At 42.7% G+C, this 26,351-nt stretch overlaps 1 protein-coding gene and 1 long non-coding RNA gene across 2 annotated transcripts; one reads left to right on the top strand and one right to left on the bottom strand.

Moving 5' to 3' along the window:
- The first annotated feature begins 2 nt into the window (after window positions 1–2).
- Window positions 3–18,112, top strand: LOC118673225. Its single transcript, XR_004973339.1, has 5 exons — window positions 3–475; window positions 6,726–6,843; window positions 9,285–9,427; window positions 11,250–11,433; window positions 16,437–18,112. It is a non-coding gene; the product is annotated as an uncharacterized LOC118673225 (long non-coding RNA).
- On the bottom strand, window positions 2,354–20,931 carry AMPD1 (adenosine monophosphate deaminase 1). Its single transcript, XM_036343813.1, has 16 exons — window positions 20,514–20,931; window positions 19,044–19,055; window positions 15,374–15,554; window positions 13,889–14,054; window positions 11,628–11,793; window positions 9,938–10,157; window positions 9,314–9,443; window positions 8,088–8,282; window positions 7,698–7,829; window positions 6,852–7,015; window positions 5,463–5,589; window positions 5,117–5,280; window positions 4,318–4,438; window positions 3,224–3,397; window positions 2,930–3,040; window positions 2,354–2,555 (listed from the first exon to the last, which is right to left on the bottom strand). The coding sequence occupies exons 1-16, from the start codon at window positions 20,533–20,535 to the stop codon at window positions 2,397–2,399; spliced, it is 2,244 nt and encodes a 747-aa protein (XP_036199706.1). The 5' UTR covers window positions 20,536–20,931; the 3' UTR covers window positions 2,354–2,396.
- Window positions 20,932–26,351: the final 5,420 nt, after the last annotated feature.

Genomic DNA, 26,351 nt, shown 5'->3' with positions numbered 1-26,351 from the left:
CCGCCCCCGCTCGGGTCCGCGTAGGGGCCAGCACCTTGCCCGGGACCTCGGTGCCGGGACACTGCGCAGCTGGCGACCGTCGCCACTGTCGTGCAGCCGGGGCCTCTAGCAAAGTTGCAGGGCCCTCGCGGTGCCTGCGGACCGGCTCCTCCGCGACGGACCTGAACTTGACCCGACTTCGCGGCCGCAGGTGATGCAAACGGCACCTCGCTCAAGGAAACCATGGGCGTGTCTCCTGCCGCCGGGCGCAGTAGGCCCGGGGTCACCGTTTCCCTGGCGGAGCTCAAGGAGCAAATGTCCCGGGCGATGGCTGTGTGGTGCGAATTTGAAACGTAGTTGCAAGTAACGCTCCCAACACCGGAGGCTTGAAATCCCAGAGCAGGGAAGCCTTTGATACGCCCAGAGCCCGAGGTCGGCCCCACGCCCTGTTGTGACACAAGCAGGAGCACTGCGCCTGCAACACGCTCCTGCTCAGGTATGTGCAGGGCGCTGCGCCTCCCGCGGGCAGCACCCAGTTTCACTGAAGCTGCGAGACGAGGAGGCGTGGAGCCTGTTTCCCAGGCGCTCGCTAACCACCCCACCCCACCCGCCGCGCCCCTCCCCAGCCCGCCCACTCCGCCAGAGCCTCTTGGGGCCGGTGCCCAAGCTCTTCCCACATCTGTTCACATAGAGGCACCAAAATAGAAGCCTGCCAGAAAGAGAGGTGTTTGGTTACACCTCGCCCATGACTGTCACAAGCCAGTTTAGCCACAGCAGTAAAAGCTGAACGTCCCAGACCGTCGGGAAACCATGAGTTGTGGACAGTGATACAGGAGTTACCTTCTATGATGGGGCAAAAAAAGTCATGACAAGACATTTTTAAAAATCTGACTCAATGAGGAAATAAATGTATTGTTGGTAGTAAATGTTGAACAGTGATCTTTATGGGCAATTCCCCCTCCCCCCTACTCTCCCAAGTTCTTACATATTTAGAAAACTTCCCCAAAGTCGTTTTAAGATGAAATGTTGGGCTAGAAGAGTGTGGATTTGAATTTTATTTCAAAAGTCAGATTTATTTCAGAATTCAGAGTTTGCACTCCAGAAGATTATTTGGCAAAATGAGGCAGATTGATTACACATACCAAGTATGAAACCAAACCTGAGTGGGTTTCTATGGGTTTAATAAATGCATTACCATGTATGTATTCTACTGCCCTCTCATGGGTAAGATGAAGATATACCTAGTGGTAGTGTCTTTTTAAGTTTGAGAATAGGATGTTAAATTTAGCGGTTTGTATGATTTTGATAAAGTAAAAGAAAATCATGTTCTCTAAGGGACCTACACATACTCAGCTAACAGAACTTCAACTTCAGAAAACAGGGAGGAGACTTAACACTAGGGCTAGTACAAACATGCTGTTGGGATCACGCCTCTGCTTACGGCAACCTGTATAGAATGTGGAGACAGACAGGAATTTGCTATTTTTAATTTTTTTTTCCATTTGAAATGAACGTCATTCATTTCTTTCTGAGACGTTTCACCAAATTCTCTTTTTCACGTTTGTATCCACTGATCCTATAACTTCACATTGTGAACTACTTGAGAGTAGGGATGAAAGCTTATTCTTTATACCTTTGCTGTCTAGAATAGTACCTGATGCTTTTGATATTCGATCAGTAATTGTTTACTAAGTAAAATGAATGAAGTATCAGCCCAACCACTAGATGGCAACATAGTTGTATGTGCATAAGTATAGTCTGGCTAATTGGAATATGATTTCAGCCTGAGTAATAGGCAATTTCTAGAAAGTTATATCTTGTTTTGGTAAGTGAAATCATTTAAAATGTATCACTATAAGTGACTATAACTTTATTGTCAGTGAAATCCTTAAAGCTAAGAATCCTTTTGTAAGATAAATTCTCACTAAGATAGAGTAACTCATAAGTATAGATTTTCTATATTTACACCTGTTCTACTTTTGTCTGAGAAAGCCACTCTTCACTTATATCTGGTCAGAAGGACTTTTCAATAATCCAAGTGCCTAAGCAAGTTTTATTCTATAAACCAAAAGTTCTCCCAATAACAAGTCATTGCTTGTATCCACCCCCCCCCCGCCTTAATAACTGTTTTGCCTGCAGTCATAGAAATTCTGGGATCAGACAAACCTAGGTCCCCACAGCTACTGCTCACTTAGGTGTATCCTTGTGCAGGTTATTAACTTCACTAACTTCAGTTTATTCATCTTCCCCGCTATAGAGATAGTAACACCTTTATAAAGTTGTGAAACGAGTTAAATTAAATGATGTCAGTGGAATAATATCTAATACAGTCCTTGGCTTCTAGTAAGGATTCAAGAACTGGTAACTATTATTATTCACATGAAAATCTCACCCGTATATTATTTGGTTTATTTATTTTAGTCTCCTGACTTAAGGCCTTCGGCAATTAGGTTAAGTTCATAACACCAGGTTTCGTAGCGATAGGCCATGCGGATCTGGGCGACATTTGTCCTCCGGATATCATTTCCCATAGGGCCTTCCTCTAGGTAATTGTTGCCCAGGAACTTCGCTTTCTCCTATAAGAGAGAAGTAAGCAGAATGGTTGTTATCTCTTTGTACCCTGATACAGACAATCATTACACCCTCCACAAGGATTCCTTCCTTATGTTAGCCATTGGCAAAAGGAAAAGAAAAAAAGAAGAAGAAAACGATTAAAAGCACTTACCCAGTGCCTCAGTGTGCATGGTCAGCTGAGACACAAGTGCATTTTGTTCCCCTTGCCCAAAACGCATGGCCAGAGAAATAGAATAATTCTCTCTAGTCCCTGTCCATAGCAACTGCATGTGATTTGGGGGATAATTTTTTCCCCTGTTGTATTTCCAACTCAGTTTTCAATATTCAGGTGACCAGATCTAAAATCCGAAGGGCAATCAGGCAAAGACAGGCCTACCTCGTGAGAAATTCCACATTGCAGAACGCTGTTCCTTGCCACCTCACACATGTCACAGGTACTCAGCTTGAAGACTTGTGCGGCAATGGCGTACTCTTCCATTAGGGGCTCCTTCGGTTATGTATTTAAATGAGGCAAAAAGAAAGCAGGAAAGAAAGGAAAGGAATGCATTAAAAGAATGGCACCTTGCACAAAAAGAATGGTGAAAGAAATCAATTTAGCTTTTAAAACTATGGGCGGGAAACAACAGCCCAACAAAATATGCTTGTATGGCTCAAGATTCCATATGAGTACCTTGGTGAAGTGGAATTGCATGGGGTCGTCTGTAGACAGTGAGATCATTAGCCCTTTCTGGAGGAAATCTAAGAAAGGATTTTTGGCATATTCTAGAAATAAGCTGTTGTTACTTAATGGCGACATAGCGATGGGAATCTGAGCTAAGAAAAACAGATACTGTAATACAGGAGTCTGGAAAGGAAAAGGAAAAGAAAATTATTTAAGGATGTTGACAAAGGGATACAAATGAGAAATGTTAAAACCCCATGGTCTACCTCAAGTTTTAGCTTTCAAGTAATTATCACCTGTCCTTTAAATCCCCTTCTGAAGAAGAGGAATCCTTTTTAAATATGAATACTATTTAGAATAAAATGATGTGGGATCATCAGCTCTCAGAAGCGTTGAGCTGGATGGCTGTCTCTGGCAAAAGACCTCACCTAGAAACATTTCTCTACAAGGAAGTTCTGACTCTCACGAGAGGCATTTTAAGACGTGCTATAACAAGGAATCTGGCAAACACTAGCGTAAGGTGAGTCAAGCTGCCTCTGAATTATCCTTTGTCAGAGTTCTAAAATGGAAGCCAGGCCACCTGCTAACCCATCTCGGCCGTCAATAGCGGGGTAATCTTGGGCACGTTCCTTCACTTCTCTGGGCCTCTGTGAAAATGAACAGCACTACATAATCTCACAACCAGTTTTGTTCTACTTTAACCTGATGTCAGTCTTGATAATGACTTGTGACTAGCTCCAATAAAAAGTCATTATTCTTTGTAATTTTATTTTTCAATAACAGTTTACATTCAATCTTATTTTGGATTACCTTCAGGTATACAGCATAGTGATTTGACATTCATATACCTTACAAAGTATTCTTCCCAATATTTCCCGTACCTACCTGGCATCATGCATCGTTATTACAATATTATTGACTATATTCCCTGTGTTGTACTTTACACATAGGTAGTCACAGAATAGTCTTAATCCCTTCACCTTTTCACCCATTCACCCAACCCGTCTCCCCTCTGGCAATCACCAATCTGTTCTCTGTGTCTGTGAGTCTTTCAATTTTGATTGCTTAAAAAACATACTATTATTAAGAGAGCTCCGTCTCACCTTTTTTAAATTCAGGCCATGAGAAATGTTGTCTGCTGTCATGAATGCTGTCAGGAGATGGGTGAGCGCTCCAGCTTCCCCACAGTGAGGTCGGAACAGAAACGTATTCATGCCTCGTTCCCTAGGGAAATGGAACTGCTATAGGAGTCACAAGTGACTGACTAAGACCTGGCAACAACTCTGGGCATAGAGCAATTTACGAGAAAATTTGATAGAAAAATGAACTCTCTGGAAGGGTATTCAAAGGACGTGGCAAAACCAGCAATTCCGAGTCACCATCTTAAGTCTTCCTAAACACAGACTTTTGAAAAATAGGCATCAGAGGACATGAGGGTACAAAGGAAAGTCAGGATTTGATTACCTGAACAGAAACATGTTTAGTTTCCACAGGAAATTTAGCAGCGTCCCCATATCATCATTTCTCCTACTCACACTTCAGGGGGAAACTGTTTCCAGAAAGCCCCAGAATAATATTCCTCTATTTATTCTTACTTAGATCTATCAAGAGGGGGGAAATGTATGGGGTTTTATAATAAATTGCATAGTTACTACTGTAAATTACTGTAAACATCCAAAGAAAATGAACTGTGAATGTTACTGGAGGCTCCAAAATGTCCATTCCTGCCCCTAAATAAATATAAGAAACTGGAGAAAAAGTCAAGGGGAAGACATGTCTGATTTGAGCCAGCTGGAAGCATCCCACCGGTGCATTCCAGGCCCTTGACCGCCACAGGTGCCCATGCACCAGGAGAGAAGTGTGCCAGATAGATTCTCCTCGCTCCAATTCTCGTCTACTTACTTCCTCAGGCTGTTGAGCACCATGATGTTCGCATACATGTAGTAGGCATAGTAAGTGTAAGATGGATTACTTCCCATTGTCCACTCCTGGGGCTTGGGGCTCTTGGAGGAAAACATGTGGCCACTGTGTTTGGACTCATCATCCACACTGTCAAAGCCAGTAATCTGCCAGGAAAAGCAAACCAGGCCATGGGTTCAGTCTGACTTCAGGGTCCCAGCCCTCAGACAAACTTTCAGCTCCCAAAGGCAAGGACCAAACATCAGAGATAAGCACCAGGGATTAGTCCCGGCCGGGTAGGTGGGCTTGTTTGTGCGCAGCAAGATGAAAGCCGACAGGTCATGCTTACATGCTTGAGGAAGACACTGAGGTCAGGGTGAGCCTGGGGGTTGATGGTGGCCTCAAATATTGGCATGAAAATATTCTCCAGCATCTTCCCAAAGTGCGGAAGGAAATTCTTAGCTCGAAATACATCGCTAGAGGCAAGAATGAAGAGAATTTAGGAGGATGGAAAGATTTTTAGGACTGATAGCCCCAATTCGAGGGAACCAGAGGATCAAATGCCATGTTCAGGAAAAGACCTAGTATGTCCATCCTAGTACACTCTTCTTGGTTACCCAAAAAGAGGGATTCAGTTGTGGTTGGGCATAGAAAGTATCAATTTCTTGCCTGATGGCCCCATCTCTTCTACAAATCCTCATGTGGTGAGAAAAGCGAACCTTGACAGCTAAATCTAGGTAGAGAATGAGGAGTATAGGGACTATAACATAAAAGGTTCAATTATTTATGTGTGTGGTGTACAAGATGGTGCACATGGGACAGTTATCAAGAACAATCCTGATGTATTGCAGCCAGGGGCAGTCTAACAAATTCTTATGATAGCACTCAGCATATGCCAGCCACTCTAGTAACGGACCAGAAATATTAGCTAACTTAATCCTCATAACAACTCAATAAGTTAAGTACTGGTATTACCCCATTTTAAAACCAAGGCACACAGCTAAGTATGTGGTAGGGTTAGGATTCAAACACAGCCAGTCTGGGTCCATGCTTCTAGCCACCACACCTACTGCCTCTCTGCCATAATGATATTACACAGAAAGTACTAATTCCAGCCCAAAAGTTACTTTTTTGGCTAAAGAGATAGGATAAAATTCTTGTATTGCCACAGGGCACACAGAACATGAAGTAGGTGGCCAGAAAATATATCAACACTTATGTTAGATAAATACTCAATGACACCAAACATCTCTGAGGGCGAGGAGTAATTAACAGATGGTAATACCATTGATAAAGACTCATTGATTATGGAGAACTTGAGCACTTGCTGATGAGACGATCAGCAGACATTTAGACGTGGTTTCTGATACAAGGAAGCTATATCCCAGTAGAGATGAGAATGGGAAAGAGTGAACTGGACACAGAGAGGAAGAGCAGGAGAAAGAAAGTGTATAGTAAAATGCCTATAGTTCTTAGCTAAGTTGTACTCATTCTCAATAAGTTACTTTGTGATCTACGTGAAGTCCTGTGTTTTTTAAAAAAACAAAACCAAAAAGCCTTCTGGTTAAAAACTTGAACTGATAGGATCTTCCTAACTTCTGTCTCTGGCCAGGCGTGCTGCACCCAGAGGGAACCAAGTCAGGCACCCAGGACGCAGGACCCAGGACGGAGAGCGTATTCCTGTCTTGACCTGCTGCACGCTTCTTGTTCGTGTAGAGGAGGTGAGGCAGGTACGTACTAGATCCTGGGGACCTGGATCATCCATGTCATGTTGGGGCAGTGGATGCGGTTGCGGACGAACCAGGTGGAGAGTTTGCTCCACTCCTCAGGACTTCGGCCGTAGATTGACAGGCGGGGCTCGGCGTGCTGGTACTTGGCCTCCACCAGGTCTGCACCTACCTCCTGCAAAGCCAAGAGAGGAGTCCCAAAGCCAGGAATTCCTACAAGTCAATCAGGGGGCTGAGCCTGTGGGGTCCAGGAACAGGAGATGGGTACGAAGAAGAATGGAGGAAACATGAGAAGTCAGTGGGAAACGGTCAAGGTTAAGCTCTAAGGGAACAGAGTTGAGGGGAATCCCACGGGGAGGAAAAGACGAATAGGACATTATGGAGTCTAGAGAGTGAAAAAGTCAGACTAGGCATGATGAGATATCCCAGGCACCTGCAAAAGAAATCCAGCTTTTCATAGGCCCCCTACCTTCCAAAACACACATCTCCCAACTCCACATGTCATTCCCGCTCCCTAATGCTCAGGCATGAAAATGAGGGCGGGTTCCAATCCCAACTCTTCCTGAATTTACAGCTCCCAAAGCCCAAGAGACAGGTCCTTAATCCCAAATCTAATCCTAGGAATAGAGGTCTCTTAAAATCATCACAGTGGACATTTCAGAAGAAATTCTTATATTCATTTATGTAGTGCTTGATTCCAAGGATAGCCTGCTTTTCCCCTCCCTCCCCCCTTCCCTCCCTTCCTCCCTCCCTTCCTTCTTTCCTTCCTCTCTCCTCTCTCCTTTCTTTCCTCCCTCTCTCTCTCCCCCTCCTCAAGAGCTAGGCCAGGCACCATAGATCTGGAGGTTCCTCCTCACCTTGATGATAGTGGCGAAATATTCCCCATCAATGTAATTGTCAGTCTTAAGGTAGAGATCCCGCAGCTCACTTGCTCCTACAGGATTGTATTTGTCATTGAATTTATCAAAACGCTGGAAAGTCTGGCGTCCCTGAATCAGGAAACAGGAACACACGGGTGTCGTTACCAGAGCTGCCTGGACACAGAGGGGCCTGGTGGCAAGGGAAGGGGCTGGGCTCCAAGAATGGAATCTGGGACAGTTGATGAATGAGTAAACCTTAACATTGTCTGTGGTGCTTGCGGTCAGCATGGTAAGCCAGCATGGCTCTGAGAAGGGAGCGTCTGTAGGAAAAAGGCATGTGGGGTTCCTCAGTGTTCGAGTGAAACTGGCGTTATCTTTTCAACCTACAGCATGAACATCCAGAGAGTCAACAGTCAGGTCGTAGGGATGCATTTTTAATTTAGCGAAAAGCTCCTTTAGGGTCAGCTTTTTCTCCTTGGTGCTATAGACCACTCTGTCAGCGTCAGCGTGGTAAGATTTCTTGATAAAGCGCAGAAGGTGTTTCTGGTTCATGCAAGCAGCTGCATGGATATGGGTGTCCACCTGAGTGTACATTCAGAGAAAGAAAACCAGCAGTCAGCTTTCGTTGTACTGCTCTGTTAAAGGCTATGGTGCCTGCAAATCGCACTGTGGTGGGAGGAAGGAATAAGTAACAAGGCTGTGACTTGACAGCTGTTGGAAAAGGGCCAGCAGAAAAACCAACTAACCAACCAAACAAACAAAAAACCCAACCAAACAAAACACCCCTGGCACCTTTCTATGTCCTTGCAAGGATGTGAAGGTTAGGCTGGATGAAATAACAATGCCTGCTTCTGTTGTAAAACTTTACATCCAATTTACTTCCCCTTTACATCTGATCCACACAAAATTCTTAGGGACCATTCTCTACCCCTGAGACACATCCGGAAGTGAAGTAGATACCATAGTTTTCAGCCCCCAAAAGAGAAAGGATTGAAATTATGACAGCACATATGAGCTGTTTTTATAATTACAATTTTATAAGCTGAAGTATTGATAGGTTATACAGAATTTGGTCCCATATCTCTGCCCATATATTTCCTATTCCCACTTCCTTGCAACCACTTAAATGGTCAGAACACATCTTGGAAGTGTTCCCAGTTGATGCGTTTTCCACAATCATTAGTTCATTGAGTGTCCATAATCCTTTTGTGAGCTAGACTGAGCAGATATGCTTCTCAATGAGGAATATGAAACTCCGAAATATTTAATCCCGTCTCCAATGTCTTACAGTCAGGAAGTAGAAAAAAAAGGACTAGGATGAAGATCTTTCAGATCCTGAATAGTGGGTTTTGAGGTTTTATTTGCTTTTGTTATTTCTGTGGTTGAGGATTATAACTTTTTATGACAAGAATGTGGTAAACCTTTCTATGTGGAACCCATACAAATGGCTTTTAACCTTTTGGACATAATCTGTCTGCTTTTAGTAAATTTCACTTAATCTACAGAAATCTCACATTAATCAGAAAGACAGTATCTTTCTTGTCCTGCTCAGAAAATACTAATTGGGTTAATGTTTTTGCCCAGGGATGACCACTGAGCGGCGAAACGTTTACCTTCCTGCAGTTGTAGAAATCCCGGTGGGGGTTGTTCTTCAGCTCCTTTAACTCATCCATCTCGTTGAGCATCTCATGGACCTGGAACTTGGAGGAGAGGAACTTCAGGCGCCGGTGGGTGTAGGTCTTTCTGTGAAAAATGAAGTCACATGATTCTAAAAAATTCCAGACATTTAAGGAAGTCACAATTTCAAAACCATCAGGACCCTCAACAACTACAGGAAACTATTATTAGAACAAACATTTCAGTTTACTCTGGGTCCCAAGGGCTTAATCTTTTCATCAAAATTGTACATAATAATGAGGGAGGACTTAGGAAGGCATTTCAAGGCAGGGGAGACCGTGTGGCTCAAGGTGAAGGCCCTGGCTTTGGAGTTGGCATCTTTGGGCTCGAATCCTTTCCAGTCAGTTGTGTGACTTTGGGAAAATTACTTAACGCATCAGAATCTCAGCCTGTAGAAGTGAAATTATAAATAAATACTTCATAGAACAATTTTGAGGAGTATAAGAAATCATGTACATGGAGGGCTTAACACAGCTTTTTAAACATCATAAGCACTTAATAAACACTTATGTTTCCTATCAATAGTTGAAGTAGTAGGTTAGATCTCACTAAACGCTTACACGGGTCCTTGGGCAATCAAAGCAAGTAAAAAATTCATATCATCTACGAAGGAGTCCAGATTGGGGTAGGGAAGCGGCTTAGGCTCATCCTTGCTGGCTGCTGCTTCGCTGGGGTAGACATAGACCACACCGTCCTTCATTGTGAGGTGATAACCCAGGTTTTCCGGGAGGTCGTCTGTTCGGAAAGGGTCTTCTCCCTTCTTCACAGGAGGGGTGAAGACTTTTTCAATGAAACAGAGAAATGTATCAGCACACAGGATGAATGACCACATAAAAACAACCAAAATATGAAATACCGTAAAATCTCATTCGTTTGGAATGCTGTACATTGTAGATTGTCGTTATCCAGAGCTGATAAAGTTTATTTTTACGTTGTTGCTCAAAGGTGACTAAATTAGTAGTATAAAGTAACTATCGTAGTTTTTATCTGGTATAAGAATAATTTTCAAGTTCTTTAGAAGTACTGTTTACATAATTGATATGTTATTTACAAATAATTTTAATTATTTACTAAAGTTGGTTATCAGAGGCTTCCTGTTTAGAGTGTTTTCTTAGCTTATGAAATAATTGCATAGAAATAAAAATAAAATGACAGTTAGAAAGTAGAGTTTGGACCTTTTCCGTATTTAAACCAACCTTCTCTATCAGTCTTAATGTAGAGATGATGTTTTTTAATAGGCTTAATTATCACAGCAGTTTTAGGTTCACAGCAAAACTGAGCAACCAGTACAGAGTTCCCATTACCCCTAGCCGCCCCCCTCATACACACACAGAGCCTCACTATCAGTCCCCCACCAGAGAGGTACATGTGTTACAGTCAATGAGCCTACACCTTGTTATCACCCAGAGTCTATAATTTACATCAGGGTTCACTCTTGGTGTTGTACACCCTATGGGTTTTAACAGATATATAATGACATGTATCCAACCTTACAGTATCACAGAATAGTCTTACTGCCCTAAGAATCCTTTGTGCTCCATCTCGAGTAGTTTTAATATACATGGAAATATAAAATAATTTTTTGTTGTAAGAATGACAATTCTAGCCGAAACCGGTTTGGCTCAGTGGATAGAGCGTCGGCCTACGGACTAAAAGGTCCCAGGTTCAATTCCGGTCAAGGGCATGTACCTGGGTTGCAGGCACATCCCCAGTGGGAGATGTGCAGGAGGCAGCTGATCGATGTTTCTCTCTCATCGATGTTTCTAACTCTCTATCCCTCTCCCTTCCTCTCTGTAAAAAAATCAATAAAATATTTAAAAAAAAAAAAAAAGAATGACAATTCTAATCGTAATTATATTTCCCACATTTTAGAGCACATACACTTTCTGCTCAAGGAGTTAAGAAGGGATTATATGGATGAATGACCCCTTCTTTCCACTGCTACAGTTTCAACCTAAGAAAGCCAAGAACGAACTCCACACTGTCCCTGGGCAATCAAAGCATTTCGCCTTGAAAACAAGGGGCCCAGTGGGCTGGGATGGAACCTGCAACCCAGGTATGTGTCCTTGACCAGGAATTGAACCCAGGACCCTTTGGTGTGTGGGCTGATGCTCCAATCACTGAGCCACACCAGCCAGGGCATGACTCTGATATTTTCAGACTGGATTATTTTTAATCTAGAGGCATATTTAGTAGTTAGCAGTTGAACCTAAAGATATATTCCATACACTGAAGAAGAGAATTACTTACCTGGATAGAAGTTCTCATTTGCTACCCAAGGCTCCCCATCAATGTTCCGCAAGTACTTGGAGGGGGTTTTAGGGAACCTCTGAAAGGACTTCTGCATGTATTTCTCCCGTATACAAAGTGCCCGATACAGACCCTTACATACTATTTCAAAATCTTCAACTGTAACCTGCCAAAAACATTTCAGGGCATCAGAATCATTCCTGTGGAAATCCAAGACATGGGGAAACCTTGTCGTTGGCACCTCCCAACTGACCTGAGTATTGCTGAGGCCCACCTGCCCACGTGGTTGCCTCCTAGCTGACTTGGGCCCTGGGTCTCCCTCCAGGGGCAGGTCCTGAAGTTTTCCTCTCTCTTCCATTTCTACCAAAACTTACCTGTCAGACGAGTCTTTCCTTACTGTCCTGTGTTTGTTTTTGTTATTTGTTAGATAGCAGTGATTATCTAGAAAATATGATGAAAAGAACCCATTCTATGATGAAAAGGACCAATTGAACTGAATCAGTTGTTACCAGGGATCAGTGACCTTAAGAACTTAGCCCTGGTTTCCCTTTACCTCTCTGTTCAGTTAACAGGGTGAAGACTGATCTGGGTACAGAAAATGAATAATGAAAAATCCTCCTTCTTGCCCTTCCTTCCTTCCTTCCTCCCTTTAACATATAAACATTTTAAATTTGGGCATATAGAGAAAATATCTCAACTGAAAGGCAATGTGACTCTCATGGGAGAATTCCAACCACTTGCTGGTCAGTGAGGGCAATATTTTGGGATGAGTAGAGTGTCATGCATCCCTCAAATCCTAGCATGCCTTCTGTAGCTTTAAATGGGTCAGAACATCATCCTGTGAGAGCTCATTCTTTTGGATGATTTTAAAGAGAACTTTATCTGCGGCTAAAAGTGGAGAGATTCTGGAGTGAAATGGTCTTGGAATTGTTGGAAATTTCCTAGACCGGCCTATGCAGGCTTGCTCCCAGTGGTTCCCAGATATTGATTCTAATCAGTTGAACTCTTTTTAGTCTGCAGGCCAATGCTCTATCCACTGAGCCAAACCAGCTAGGGCAATTGAACTCTTTTTAAAGACCTGCTGACCTTGGTGAGTCTGGCGTAGGTGCTAGGTCTGAGGGTCTGCTTTCATGGCGTGCTTGTCTCGCCACCTAATGGGTCACCAGTTTATCAGCTCCTCATGGGTAAGATCTAGATCTTATTCACCTTCGTGTCGTCAGCACGTAGCACACCATACCTACCACAGAGTCGGTGCTCAGTAAGGACCGATTGAACTGAATCAGTTGTTACCAGGGATCAGTGACCTTGAGAACTTAGCCCTGGTTTCCCTTTACCTCTCTGTTCAGTTAACAGGGTGAAGACTGATCTGGGTACAGAAAATGAATAAATAACAATAGTGGTCATTGCACTGCTCTGTGACTTTCCAATACCTCAGGACTAACCCTAAGTGGGTCAGTTGCAGAGAAAGGGGCTGAGGACTGGTCAGGAAAACTATATTTGGAGCATAGACTGATGACTAAACACAGTTTCATCGATACGATGCTGATTCTGCACGTCCATGTGGCAGAGATTTATTAACTGACCAACTGTTCTGGGTAGAGCAGGCAGGTCAAGTTGTTTATGCCCCGAACTTACTGTCCCTGTGGCATCCTAGAGCCTGTTCCAAGCCACCCTCTATTATGTAAGCATCCGCCACGAAACTGGAGAGGACAGCTGGTCAAAGGGTAACAGCCCCTTTGGAATTTTCTCACCTGTCTCTCATCATCCTGCTTTCTTCTGGTCTCTCCCCTCTTCTCTCTTTTTCCTTCTTTTTCTTGGATTGATTCATGCTGCCTGTAGCCCTTCTCTCTATTCTACGTCTGTCCTGGGTCCATCTTTTCCCAGGAGCCCCCTGTGCCTCCTGGTGGCTCCTTTCCTGCTTGGTGATGCCCTCAGTGAGAACAGTCCACCAACTGGTTCCTTTGGTTCTTTTGCTCAAATCTGTCCACTATATTGTGTAACACACACACTATATTCTACTGCGTATTCCCAAGGTGCAAGAAAGGAGATACAAGAGAAATTACAGGGGGGGTGGGGAGCTTAACAAAAATATGAAAGCAAGACAGAAATATAAGTCCTGGCATATTGTTTTTGAAATGCAGTCATGTATAACACAGGGCAGGGGAGCTAAGACCTTTCTCAAAAGGAAGGGGATGAAGGTAAGAAGCTGAAACAATCAAGCTGAGTGTCTTCCCAACAGTTAGGGACCAGGAGCAACTCACCCCCGAGGCATAATCGCCGGTGATCTGCACTCTCTGGAAGTCGGGCACCTCCTGGTAGGTTGGAGATGAAGAGATGTATTCGTCAATTTGGGACATTTTGGTGGACGATGTTTCACTTTGTGGAATAGACAGATTAATAGTCTTCCGTCCGAAGAAACGCTTTTTTCTGGGTTAAAAAAAAAAAAAGGATTTATCTTTGTCTTCATTGGAAGTTTCATTGTGATAAATTGATGTTCACTATGCAACTTCATTTTGAGAACAAAAAGTGAAAACTAAAATGTGGGTTGGGTGTCAGAAACAGGATCCGACCATATGGGAGGAGATATCACATGACTGTTCCCTTCCTCCTGGAGCAGTGGGCTTGAGGGAACATACTAGAAGGCTTTCAGCATGACGTTGTTCCCAGGTGCCCACCCCTAGCAGAACAGGCAGTCTGGGGACTGCAATAAACACAGGCTGCATCAGTTACTACCTGTGCATATTCTTTCAATTCTGTGAGCTTCTGTCTCCCCATCTGCAAAAAACTGTGTACTGATGCCTACCTTATAGAATTTCTGTACGATTTCATGTTCATAAAATGCCTAGCACAATACCTGGAACTTACAAGTTGCATAATCAATATTACTTCTTCAAATCAGCAAGTACTTATTGATCCAAACCCGATGTTGGGTCCTATGGGGGATGCCAAAGAAGGTGGATTGTTGTTCTCTTTACAGACATAGAGCCAAGAGGAAGGCAGCAGAATGATCTCTCCCCCGTGAAGCTGGGGTGTGTGTGTGTGTGTGTGTGTGTGTGTGTGTGTGTGTGTGTGTGTGTAAGGTTGGGGGAGTGCTAAGAAGAGGAGGTTCCAGGTAAGTGGTTGATATAGGTCTGAGGACTAAATCATGGCAGATACTGAGTAGTGGAGTAGCTCAAATAAGGGAAAATAAACAGGTTTGTGGAGAGGGATCTATGGAAGTTGTTGGGAGGCAGTAATTCTGCATTATATGCATAGGGTGGGCAGGGCAGGGAGGCAGAAATGGAAGGCTGTGCTCCTGGGCCTGGAGGAGGTCCGACTGGCTGGAGGGCAGGACTCATATCAGGTAGCAGAACACTAAGGCTGGCTAAGGTCGGAGTCTCAAGATGAGGCTCCCGAGTTCCAGTTCCTGAACCCATCAGGCGTACGTTGAGTGTGTGCACAACGGCCATCAGCCCACTTTGGTTTGGAACAAGCGCATAGTAGCTCATGTCCTCTTGCCCAGGTGGATATGGCGTCTTCAACTAAAGGGAGTTGTGACTGAGGGTAGGAGGGCCACTGTTTTCTCCCGTTTTAGTGATTGTTACCTTGCCCTAGTGTATGTAAAGGGGGTTGGAGGAGAAATTTTAAATTTCTGGCAGAATTCTTCCTTTGAGTTGAACCATCATTCAGACACACGGAACCACCTGCCCTGACATTTCCCCTTCTGTGTGTCCCCATGTACTAAGTACCTGCCTTACACCACTTACCTCTTGCCTGCTGTGGAGGTGGACAGAGACTCCATGTGGAATATGTGTGCTTGCATCTCGAGATGGGAAATTGGACAGATGTCATCCACATCAAAGGGGGAAAGCTCTTGACGGCCCCCCTCATCTTTGACTTCAGAGGCAAACACTTTTTCAGCAAAGCTACGCATTGCATCATCCATTTCTGAAAGAGGTGTTTGCGTGTTAGTATTTAAGCACTTTCGCAGAAGTCATCGAGGGTTTCTGCTATGTGTGAGGCACAGTGCTCAGGACTGCCCGGGGTGCAGGGCTCCGCTGCTCTCTGACCAGTGTCCCAGAAATGTGTGGGAGTTGCAGCTGCTCTCTCTTGAGTGGCTTGGTGTGGGTAGCTTGGAAATCCACGATCAGAAACACAGGTCTGATTCTTATAACACATTTCGGGAGGGTTCTAAAGATGGGTTTGGGCTCTTGTAGGACTAGCACTTAACATAAGATCACCTGAACTGGCAGGGCTAAGTTTGATACCATGGTAACCATGCGGCATAGTCCTTCAATTAGGTTGGAGGAGTGTTTTTTTTTATTTTGTTTTGTTTTTTTTGGGGGGGGGGAGGGTTAAAGATGTACATAGGGTTGTTGGTCCCTGGAGTTTTTCTTCCTAAAGAGAACCAATGATCTAAGTACTTCTGAAAAAAAAATAAAGTGTACTTAGGGTCTTTCTTCCTCATAGGATTGATATTGTGTTTTTCTCTTATATCACAACCTCGTTTGTTTTCCCCCAAAATCCTGACAACTTAGGAAAATGCTGGCATAAAGGGGAAGGAAACCACTAAAATTTACTACCTAGTGTTGGGAGTCCCATTTCTGAGTGAGCCTTGGAAAGCCACTGTAACATGCTTTAATTTTTCCATTCTTCCACGGGTGGAAGGGTGACCTTTAGCTCGGCAATGAACAACCCCAAGGCTCTCAGGATATAAGAAAGGGTGGTGATGGCGGTCAGCATCCCACCGTATTTTCCAGATACCCAGTTGTTTCCATCTAAAGAGTCATTACCTCTAATACTTCTAAATGTCTCTTGGTTTTTTTCCAGCAAAGCGTAGGTAGCAAATAATGAAAATGGCAACCAGCTATTTGGAGCGACAGTAGGAGACGAACATTCTTCACACGATGACAAAGCAAAGTGCATGCAAAGAGGAAGGTCCCCCACTCCTCCCCCATCATCGTCTCTACAGGTCTCCAAAATGCCCCATTTCAATTCTATCTTAAGTAAGTGTAACGTGTTCAAGTCTCTGTTCTGCACATACCAACTCCTTCACCTTCCCCTGTTCCCGTTTCCTTCTCTGTACCGTGGGGATACTAATGCCTTACCAAACCTCGCTCACCAGGCTGTCGTGACACAAGGTGAGATAATGTACGTGGAAATGCTTTAAGGGAAATAAAACACCAGAATAGCTGAATGGTGTCATTTGTAGCCTTGGTCAGACAGATATTTGGCATTCTGGGTTAGCTTTGGGCTATTAAGGGAATGATGAATGACATGACTTAGTACAGGCTGAAGCACACATTAGAAATGACAGTCATTGATTCATAACTTCAACACGAACAGTCAGCCGCTGTTCAAACCCGGCCTGTTGCAGCTGGGTCACAGAGAAGCCCACTCTGTTGGCTGAACTTCACGCATCCATTTGCTCCATTAGACTCCAGCACTTTCTGAAACTGAAAAGCATCTTAAAGTGCTCGGAGTAGTTCTTTGGCAAGCACCACAATCCACGAAGGGACCAATAAAACATTAAATAGGTACATTGGATGGTTTGAGAATGCCTCCCCCACCCCCGCCACTGCCCACTGATCCCTAGAAGGTGTATCATTTCTCCCTGAGTGTCACCAACAAGCACATGCACCTCGGGTGAATGGCAAGCAGCCGTTAGAAGAAGCTCCATGCAGCACGAAGGGCCAATGGTAGCAGGCCAGTGGGTTATGATGATGAAGAAGAGGATGAGGATGAGGGTGCTGGGTCTGTGGCAATGCTGCTGGAGGCCTCAGCAAGGACGGGATGAAATGGATGCCCGGAGCCAAATCCCAGGTGCTTGAGGTTCTTCCAGATAAGCATTCATTCTCTGGGACTGCACACATCTATCTGTTCCATATTTTAAAATATGATTGTTTTTACTAAGGTTGTATCTTCCTAAGCCACTAGAGACAGTTGAAAAGCAGAAATTCTACAGTTTATGTGTAAACCCTGGACACAGACAATACAGGTCAACAGGGGGAAAGAAGGAGGCATCTGTAATACTTTTCAACAATAAAGATGAAATTTTTTAAAACCAACAGCAAAACTTTAGTATCTAAGTGAAATATGAATGGTTAAGTTATTTCATAAAATCAACAAAATGGAATCAACTAAAAAAAGTCATTTACAAAAATTATATGGTTGGTATTTCCTTCCACTGAATCAACCAGTTGTTTTGATTTCATGTAACGACAGCTGCAATTTGATTCGTAATTCAAGAGCTCTGCCTTTCAAAAATACTTCAGGGAGTGGTGGTTACGGAAAGGAAAGCGTGAGGCTGGTGTTTCAGAAGAGGAGCAGATAAGATTTGGTGACAACCTGGCATCATGTTCTAAAGGACAGATATGCCCATGGATTTGTACAGATCACCGCTGAGCTCTTTTCTGAGCATGTCGTGTGGGAGGGGATGGAGCGTCTGAGTCGAACTGCCTTGAGGTTAGGACATCTGTGTTCAGAGAGAGAACAGACAAGAGAACAGAAACAAGGAGTAAAGGGCGAAGCAGAAAGAACAGTGGCCTAAGGTGTGAGAAAAAGTGTCTGTGACCATGGGTGGCCTGGGGCAAACCATACAATCCGTGGTGTCTCAGTGTTCATCATCATAAAAGGCAAGCATTAATAATAATAATGTCAACTTCAGAGAATTGTCATAAAGATTAAACAAGAACAGAATAATATTGAATGTAAACTGTAACTGAAGAAAAGATTTTTAAAAAAGGAATAATTTTAAAACTACACAGTCCTGGTCAGAAGTTGGGGATTATCATTATTAACATAGGAAGTGCAAGACTCGAGAAAAGGAATACCATGCTTGCTCTTCACCCAGCAGATCCAGAAAAGCATGCTTATTTCTCAGCAGTGCTCTGTCAATGGGGAGGAAGGACAGCTTGTAGGCCCTTCATCGCCCACATCTCATCTCACAGAGGAACTCAGAGGCAGACCTACCAACAGTCAGCTAAAGGACAAGTCTCATTTGAGCTGGAGGGGAACATACATGTAAAGCTACAGTTTTATCTAAAACGGGCTTTTATTTTACCAGGTCACAAAAATTCACCATATTATATTTTGCTTTGGGGTTGAGTGTTTACGAAAGCAAGACTCAATAGATCCCCTTGACTAATCTATCTCTAAAGGAGAAAATGATTTTATTTCAAATTTTTAAATGAATGTCCCCTGAGATTCACTTTTCTAAAAAGAGGAATTTTGCGGGGGGTGGGGGTGGGGTGTCTAGAAAACCCGTGAGCTCATTTGCTATGCTATGGGCTATCTCTGGTCATTAGAGCTAGTTTTGCTGGCTCTCAGTGGTGTCATTTAATAAACACTGCTGAAAAACAACCATGTTTCTGGGATAGTATCTTTTAAAAATTGATACTTTGGCAAATGCCGGGGAAAATAGTCCCATATACTCACGTTTTTCTTCAGCTGTATGAAGTAAAATAAAACAAGACAATATATATGAACAACTTTCAGAAATCATAGTGCCTATTCATTAGTGCTTTGGAATAGAAATATGTAGATTGGTACAAAAAGGGGTGTGATGGAATGTGTTGTTACAGCTCACTCTTCCATTGACCTACAATTTGCTGCCATAAAGAAAAACCTGGAAATATAGTCCTTATACAACTCTTCATTTTATTTTATTTTCTAACATCTCTTTAAATTTTTGTTTATAATCATAAAGAGGTACTCTTTATAAAAATGTCATTTTGAAGAAAACCTGATCAAAAGGAATGGAAACTCTTACATGATGCTGGTAGCAGGTAAACTGAAACAGCTCATTTGGTAAACAATTGAGTAACACCTACCAGCCATTTCCTGAGAGTCTATCCTACTAAAATCATTCTTAAACACGAAAAAATATTTAGTGCAAATATCATTCTCAGAGCATATTCATACTTAAAAAAAACTGTAAAGAACCTAAGGGATTATTCAGCTTGGAATTATACAGCTACTTAAAATTATATTTAGGTCCTGGCCAGGTAGCTCAGTTGGTTGAAGTGTCGTCCTGATACACCAAGGTTTCAGGTTTGATCCCCAGTCAGGGCACTTACAAAGAACCAGTGAACTATAAATCGTGTGTGTGTGTAAAATCAATTTTTTAAAATGATGTTTAGAAAGGGTTTGGAGGACTATGGCAAATGATTAAATTACAATGTTAAGCAAAAAAGAAAATAGGCCCCATATAAAATGACATGCAATATAATCACAGTTGTGTGTGTGTTTTTAATCTTTACATTTACAAAGAAAATAGATTGAAAAGAAAAACACTAATGTGTTAAAAGTGATATCTTTGGATGATGGGACTGTGGTGGTTGTTTTTTTCTTATTACTACTTTCCCAAACTTCCCAATTTCTCTAACTGAGTGTTTATTACTTTTACTTTTTTGGTAGAATTCCTCTCTTTTTATTTCATGTGAAACATATATTACCTTTTTAATGAAGAAGACAGAACTTATTTTAAAAATTACTCTGTGTACAAACCTGGGTTGAACCATCAGAATACAGAGATTGGGTTAATATTTCCATTATGGTCCTGATTTCCAGCTAATCCTGTAGCTGGAGACATTGTACAGACCCTTCTCAGAAGCGTGGCAGCACAGGCTTTGCCTAGTAGCAGAGTAGATATTAAATACCTTACACAGTTTCCTACCGGGATTGTCAAAGTTGCTACCACATGATAGTTTTAGAAAGTTACCTCCCTCCCAAAATAAGGGGGGGAAAAAATCCCAAACTTGAAAACCCTTGTCTTGCCTCTTCCTGAAATGTATTATTAAGGCTACTATAAATCCTAAATAAAGGATCACCAGAGCTGATGTGATAGTTAAAGGAATGGTTGCCTGTTAAAAGAACTGTGCTCTCCAAACACTGTTGCACACCTACCTGTAAGTTTCAACAGAGGCATTGTTGCTGGGATCCTTGATTCTAGGATAGCACAGTAGCAAGGAAGAGAGAGGAGAACGTGGGGAGGACTGCCCTACAGTAAAAAGGGCCCTGACTTTTATTTTATTTTTTTTGCTTTGCTCCTGTAATCTGACCCTTCTCAGCTAAAAGGAGAGAGATGAGCTTTAGACCTATTTATAGCTTTAGGCAATCGACAGTGAAAACCATGTGAAGCTTCCGATCTTTACTGTGGGATTTTAGAAGAGGTCTCAGTGGTCGGCCAGGAATTGAGTTCCAGAACTCTCCAAATCGTCCTACGGAGTAAATTCTCAAGTGTCGTTTTCCTGTATGAGTTGGCCCTGAGATTGTTTCCCACCCTAGTGAAATACAGGGAAGTCTTCCAGGCATCTGGAAACTCGAGGTCCTCAAAATTTCAGGGATGAGCCCTAACCGGTTTGGCTCAGTGGATAGATGATCAGCCTGCGGACTGAAGGGTCCCAGGTTCGATTCTGGTCAAGGGCATGTACCTTGGTTGCGGGCACATCCCCAGTAGGGAGTGTGCAGGAGGCAGCAGATAGATGTTTCTCTCTCATCGATGTTTCTAACTCTCTATCCTTCTCCCTTCCTCTCTGTAAAAAGTCAATAAAATATATTTTAAAAAAAATTTCAGGGATGAAAACAACTTTCTGAGGTTGGTGAATATGCTAATATATTCAAGACTCAAGAAATATCCCTGACTTAGCAGAAATTCACCTGGCAGAATTTAATTAATTAGCTAGTAGTTCAAATCTTATTGAAATTCAACTGCCATCTACAGTGCTCAATTACCCCTACTCTATATATTGTTATGAAAGGAATATACCTTTCTTTTGTATAACATTTTATAGTATACTAGAGGCCCAGTGCACGAAATTCGTGCACAGGTAGGGTCCCTAGCAGCTGCCAGCTGCCTGCTGGGACCTCCCTTTGTTCCGTGCTGCATCCTGGTGGTCAGCCCACGTCATAGCGAGTGATCAAACTCCTGGTCAGTCAAACTCCTGAGGGAACACTTTGCATATTCGGTATATTTATTTATTTATATATATATATATTGGCTCAATCACTTTGCAAACATTATTTTGACCCTAAGTATGATCTTGTAAGGGAAATAGTACCTTAGTCCTGCTTCCCAAATAAGAAAACAAGAGCTCTGAGAAGTGAAGTGTCTTGCCCAAAGTCATTCTATTCGTAAATGGCAAAGCCAATGGTCTCTGGAGCGAAATATGCATTTCCCATGATAACACAGAGCCTTAGTTATGGCTAAATAGGTGATAGCTGCCATTAGGTAAAGAAAGACTCAGCAGAAATGATGAATTATTAACATCTTATGTTCAAGACAGTAGCAACAGGTGGGAACTTCAGATTTGGAAGAGAATTATGGGCATAGGCTGACTGACCTTTTTAAAAAAATAACTAATTTATATTGAAAATTGGGGCAAGCCTTTTTGTTGGCAAAAACTGAATATTTTAATGCTTAGCTTTATGATAATTATATTTCAATCAGCAATATTGGAGCACATTATAAAGTGTTACTAAACCAAAATAAATGTATCATTCCTGTCCAATTCCTTTTTGTGACATTTCCACCTGGATTGCCCAATGGTATCTACAAATTGATATATCCAAACCAAGCATTTTCCTCTCCAAACCTGCTCCTCTCTCATTGTGCCTTATCTTTATATGTTACTCTTAAATTTTCCCATTCCATCTGTGGCAGATACCCTAGTTATCTACTCAAAACTTGTTTTTCCAACATTATAGAGGTTCTCAGAAAATTAAGATCAGGACTACCATATGATCCAGCAACACCTCTTCTGGGTGTTTACCCCTAAATAAGAGAACATTTATTTGTAAAGATAAAAATGAAAATACCTTAGGAGACTGTTGTTTTCTTGGGAATTCCAGCAGATGCAGGTTAGAAAAATGATTGATTATCCTATGAAGAGTTCCTAAGATTGCATATAGTCTACTATCGTGTTTTTTAAAAAAATAATTCAGTTTATTTTTGTTTTCCCATAAAATTTGAAGTGTATTTGATTCTAAAAAAAAAAAAAAAAAAACAGTTTCTTGGTAATACTCAATGTTTAGTATATGGGGAAATTAGACACTCATATGTGGTTGGTAGAAGTTTAAAATTTTAGCTTTTCTGGAAGGAAATTTGGCAATACATTTATCAAAAACCTTTAAAATATGCATATCTGTTGATACAACTTAATTTTAAGGAAATTATTATACAGGTACTCAAAGATGTATTTCAAAAATATTAATTGTAGCCTGGCTGGCATGGCTCAGTGGTTGAGCATTGACCTATGAACCAGAAGGTCACGGTTTGATTCCTGGTATTACTTTCTGTGTCTTTAAAAAATTGTTCATGTGACTATTTCAGGTGTATGACAGATGGCATTGGTTGGAGCTAACATGGAGGCCTACTCATTATTTAGAACATTCAGAGTTCCGAGTAACAAACTTACAAGTGTGTTTTTAAAAAATGTTATTGAATTTATTGGGGAGACATTAGTTAATAAGATTCCATAGTTTTCAAGTGACAAACATGGTTTTTAAAGGGGGAGATTTCTTCTATCTCATCCAGTCAGAGATGCCTGTAACCTGAAGTTCTCTGGGAAGACGACACTTCACAGCCATGAGCTGCACGCGGGTCAAGGTCACCGCTGCCTGCCTTCTTTTGTTCAGAGAGCCCTTCTGCCTGGCTACTGGCTGGCGGAGGTCTCCCTCCCGCTGTGAAGCCTGGCTCCCTCCTCTCTGAACTGCTCTCCTCCACCCCCTCATCGCCCTGTCCCGCATGGTTTTATGTGGCTCCTGGTTGCCCTTCATATAAACTTCCGGGATCAGCTTAATCCTTTGTTACGTTGCCTCAGTGGGTGGTAGTCCAAGTTCATGACAACTTCTGGTTTGGGAATACAACCCTGTTGCCAGCAGCAGCTTAGGGACTTTTTTCTGTCTCTGTTAGAGGTGTATAACGGTTATCTTATCCCCAAGGAATGAGTTTGAGTTTGGAGTAAAACTACACTGTGGAATTTTATGGTATTTTTTCTGGATTCAGCTTCATGTTCCTGTCAGTAATAATTTCCCATGCATGCCTAAAAATAAAGAAGTCAAATTTATAAGACTCATCCTTTTCCATGAGACAAACTGACTTTATTTCCTGTCTCTTGAATGGAACTGAAATTCAGCAGTTTGCTTTGAAAAAAACAATCTGAACTTCAAGTTGTGTGGGAAGAGAGAGAGGGAGGCATGCTATGGGGTCCATGCAATAATAACTGTGCTGGGCACTGTTCCAAGTTTGAAAAACACACACATGTTATTTCATCTAATTTTCACAATAGTCTTTTGAGGTACTATTATTATAGAAATTGAGACACGGTTATCTGCATGTTGTTACAGTTGAAGAAATTCAGGTACAAGAAATTGATTTGTGCCCAGCCTGTCTGGCTCAGTGGTTGAGCGTGGACCCAGGAACCAAGAGGTCATGGTTTCCCAGTCAGGGCACATGCGGGGTTGCAGGCTTGATCCCAGTGGGGGGCGTGCAGGACGCAGATCATTGATGTTCCTCTCTCGTTGATGTTTCTATCTTTCTATTCCTCTCTCTTCCTCTCTCTCTCTACAAAATCAATTTAAAAAACCCAAACATATTAAAGAAGAAATTGATTTGCCTGCCTGCGGTCTCACGGCTCGGAAGTGGCAGTGGTGGGATTCCAGCCGCGCTGTCTCATGTGCTGCCTCACTTTGGTTAGCTGTGCACTAACCATCATTGTGCCCAGAGGACAGGGGATTCTGGACTAGACATGAGGAGGCGGTATAGTGACTCCCAGCTTGATAGATGGCTGTAGGTGTAGATTGGTGAAGTCAAGGGGTACTTCAACTTCAACTTAGGAAATTTTCAAACTAAATCTTGAATGGAGGCCTCAGTGATGAAAGTGGAACTGCTTCCATTGAAGGGGGGGGGGGGGGGGGCGTGGCTGGGGAGGAAGAGGAACACCCCCGCCCACACACACACACACACACACACACACACACACACACACAGACTTTCTCAAATATCTCCCTTATGACAATCCTGGGGCTTTGAGCGGCATGGTTTGAAAACTACTAAGGAACCAAAAAGAGCATGAGATCTGAAATCATAAGACCTGGGTTCAAATCTGAGTTACATACATCTATGTATAGTGAATTCAGTTTCTCATCAGTAAAACGGAGACCATTCCTATTTTATATGGCTGTTGTGGAGGATTAACTGAGGTGAGGTGTTTGAGCACTTTGAAATTGCAAAGCAATAGATAATTTCTGTTTCCATGGAGCCTTGGACTTTAATATTGTCAAACCCCTCCAATTTATAAAACAAGCATAAACTGAGATTTCTTTTATTTTTTTAATATATTTTATTGATTTTTCACAGAGAGGAAGGGAGAGAGACAGAGCCAGAAACATCGATGAGAGAGAAACATCGACCAGCTGCCTCCAGCACACTTCCCACTGGGGAAGTGCCCGCAACCCAGGCACATGCCCCTGACCGGAATCGAACCTGGGACCCTTCAGTCCGCAGGCCGACGCTCTATCCACTGAGCCAAACCGGTTTCGGTGAGGTTTCTTTATCTAATTTCAAAATGTATTTCAACTTCATTCCACTCATTAAAAAACCCCACCATTCACTTCAGCGATGTTAGGTCTCAGTTGTAAATGTGAATTGCTTTATTTTTAAGATGTTTTAAAATAACACGGAGTTTTTCTTTCAGATCTAAATATCAATGTAATTCATATATGTCAAGCTCCTACAGAATGTGTCATTAGTGCCAATTTTATTGCTTCCACAGCAGCCATTCTAGAAGATTGCTTTTCCTAACCTGGATAATATTTCAGGCTCCCCCATCTGAAAGACCCAACAGGCAACTGCTCAGTCCCAATCACGCCCTCCCCTGGGGCATGTAGCTGCCTCTATCTTTAGAAACATTTGATATGAACCCCCAGGATAGCAGGTGCTCGCTCTCTTTATACGCCTCCAAAAAATTCATGGTAATCTGTATTTATATGGTTTTAAGCCCCCTCCAGTAGGTTAACAGATAAACTATTTTGGTGCAAGCATGAAGCCATGAGGACAATCTCCAGATAAGAATGATCAGTTCACTAGGTCTACTTCCAGCTCACAAACCTGAAACTTTTGTTCCTGTTGGCACTGCAAAGGGGATCTGAGATCTGCATTCTGCATGTTCCCAGAGTCCCCGTCTGCTTTTATTGAGGTACAGGACCACATTTCATTGCCCAGCGGTATTTTTAAAGCACCACGAGCATACCCTTCCCATTTGGGTCCTGGACCTTCTCTCTGTGCTCTCAAGTCATGGATCATTCAGCAGAGCTCTGCAAAATGATCCCTAGCACAGCCTCTTGGCCCCTTTCCATGTATTTATGGATATCAAATAACGATGCAACTATGCTGGCCTTTTAAGGACCTTCAGTATTGCTTGTGGTGACAACAGAACCCATTATTAATAGCACAGACACATAGGAGGTCCCCTCACATTCCAAATAAACAAGCTTCTTAGCTACTTTTTCATGTCTCTCTGCAGCTTCACTATTTTGTAATCCTCACCCGAGGATATTTTCCCATTGACTTTTAGAGAAAGTGGAAGAGAGAGGGGAAGACAGAGAAACATTGATGTGAGAGAAAAATGATCGGTTGCCTCCTGCATGAGCCCCAACCAGGGCTCAGGCCAGGGAGCAGACTGTGACCGACGTACAGGCCCTTGACTGGAATTGAACCCGGGACCCTTCTATCCACTGAGCCAA

The sequence above is a fragment of the Myotis myotis genome, unplaced genomic scaffold, assembly GCF_014108235.1.
Source record: "Myotis myotis isolate mMyoMyo1 unplaced genomic scaffold, mMyoMyo1.p scaffold_m19_p_18, whole genome shotgun sequence".
Classification (NCBI taxonomy): Eukaryota; Metazoa; Chordata; class Mammalia; order Chiroptera; family Vespertilionidae; genus Myotis; species Myotis myotis.
The sequence above is the reverse complement of the archived record's forward strand: the minus strand, read 5'-3'. Positions and strand labels throughout refer to the sequence as shown.

Bases quoted from the DNA above. Each gene is read 5' to 3' on its own strand.
- AMPD1 (XM_036343813.1), bottom strand. From the start codon at position 20,535: ATGCCTCTGTTGAAACTTACAG. The intron at 10,158-11,627 runs GTAAGTAATTCT...TCATTGAAAAAG, and splicing joins AAATGAGAACTTCTATCCAG to TCTTCACCCCTCCTGTGAAG. The intron at 5,281-5,462 runs GTAAGCATGACC...TTTTCCTGGCAG, and splicing joins TCAGTGTCTTCCTCAAGCAT to ATTACTGGCTTTGACAGTGT.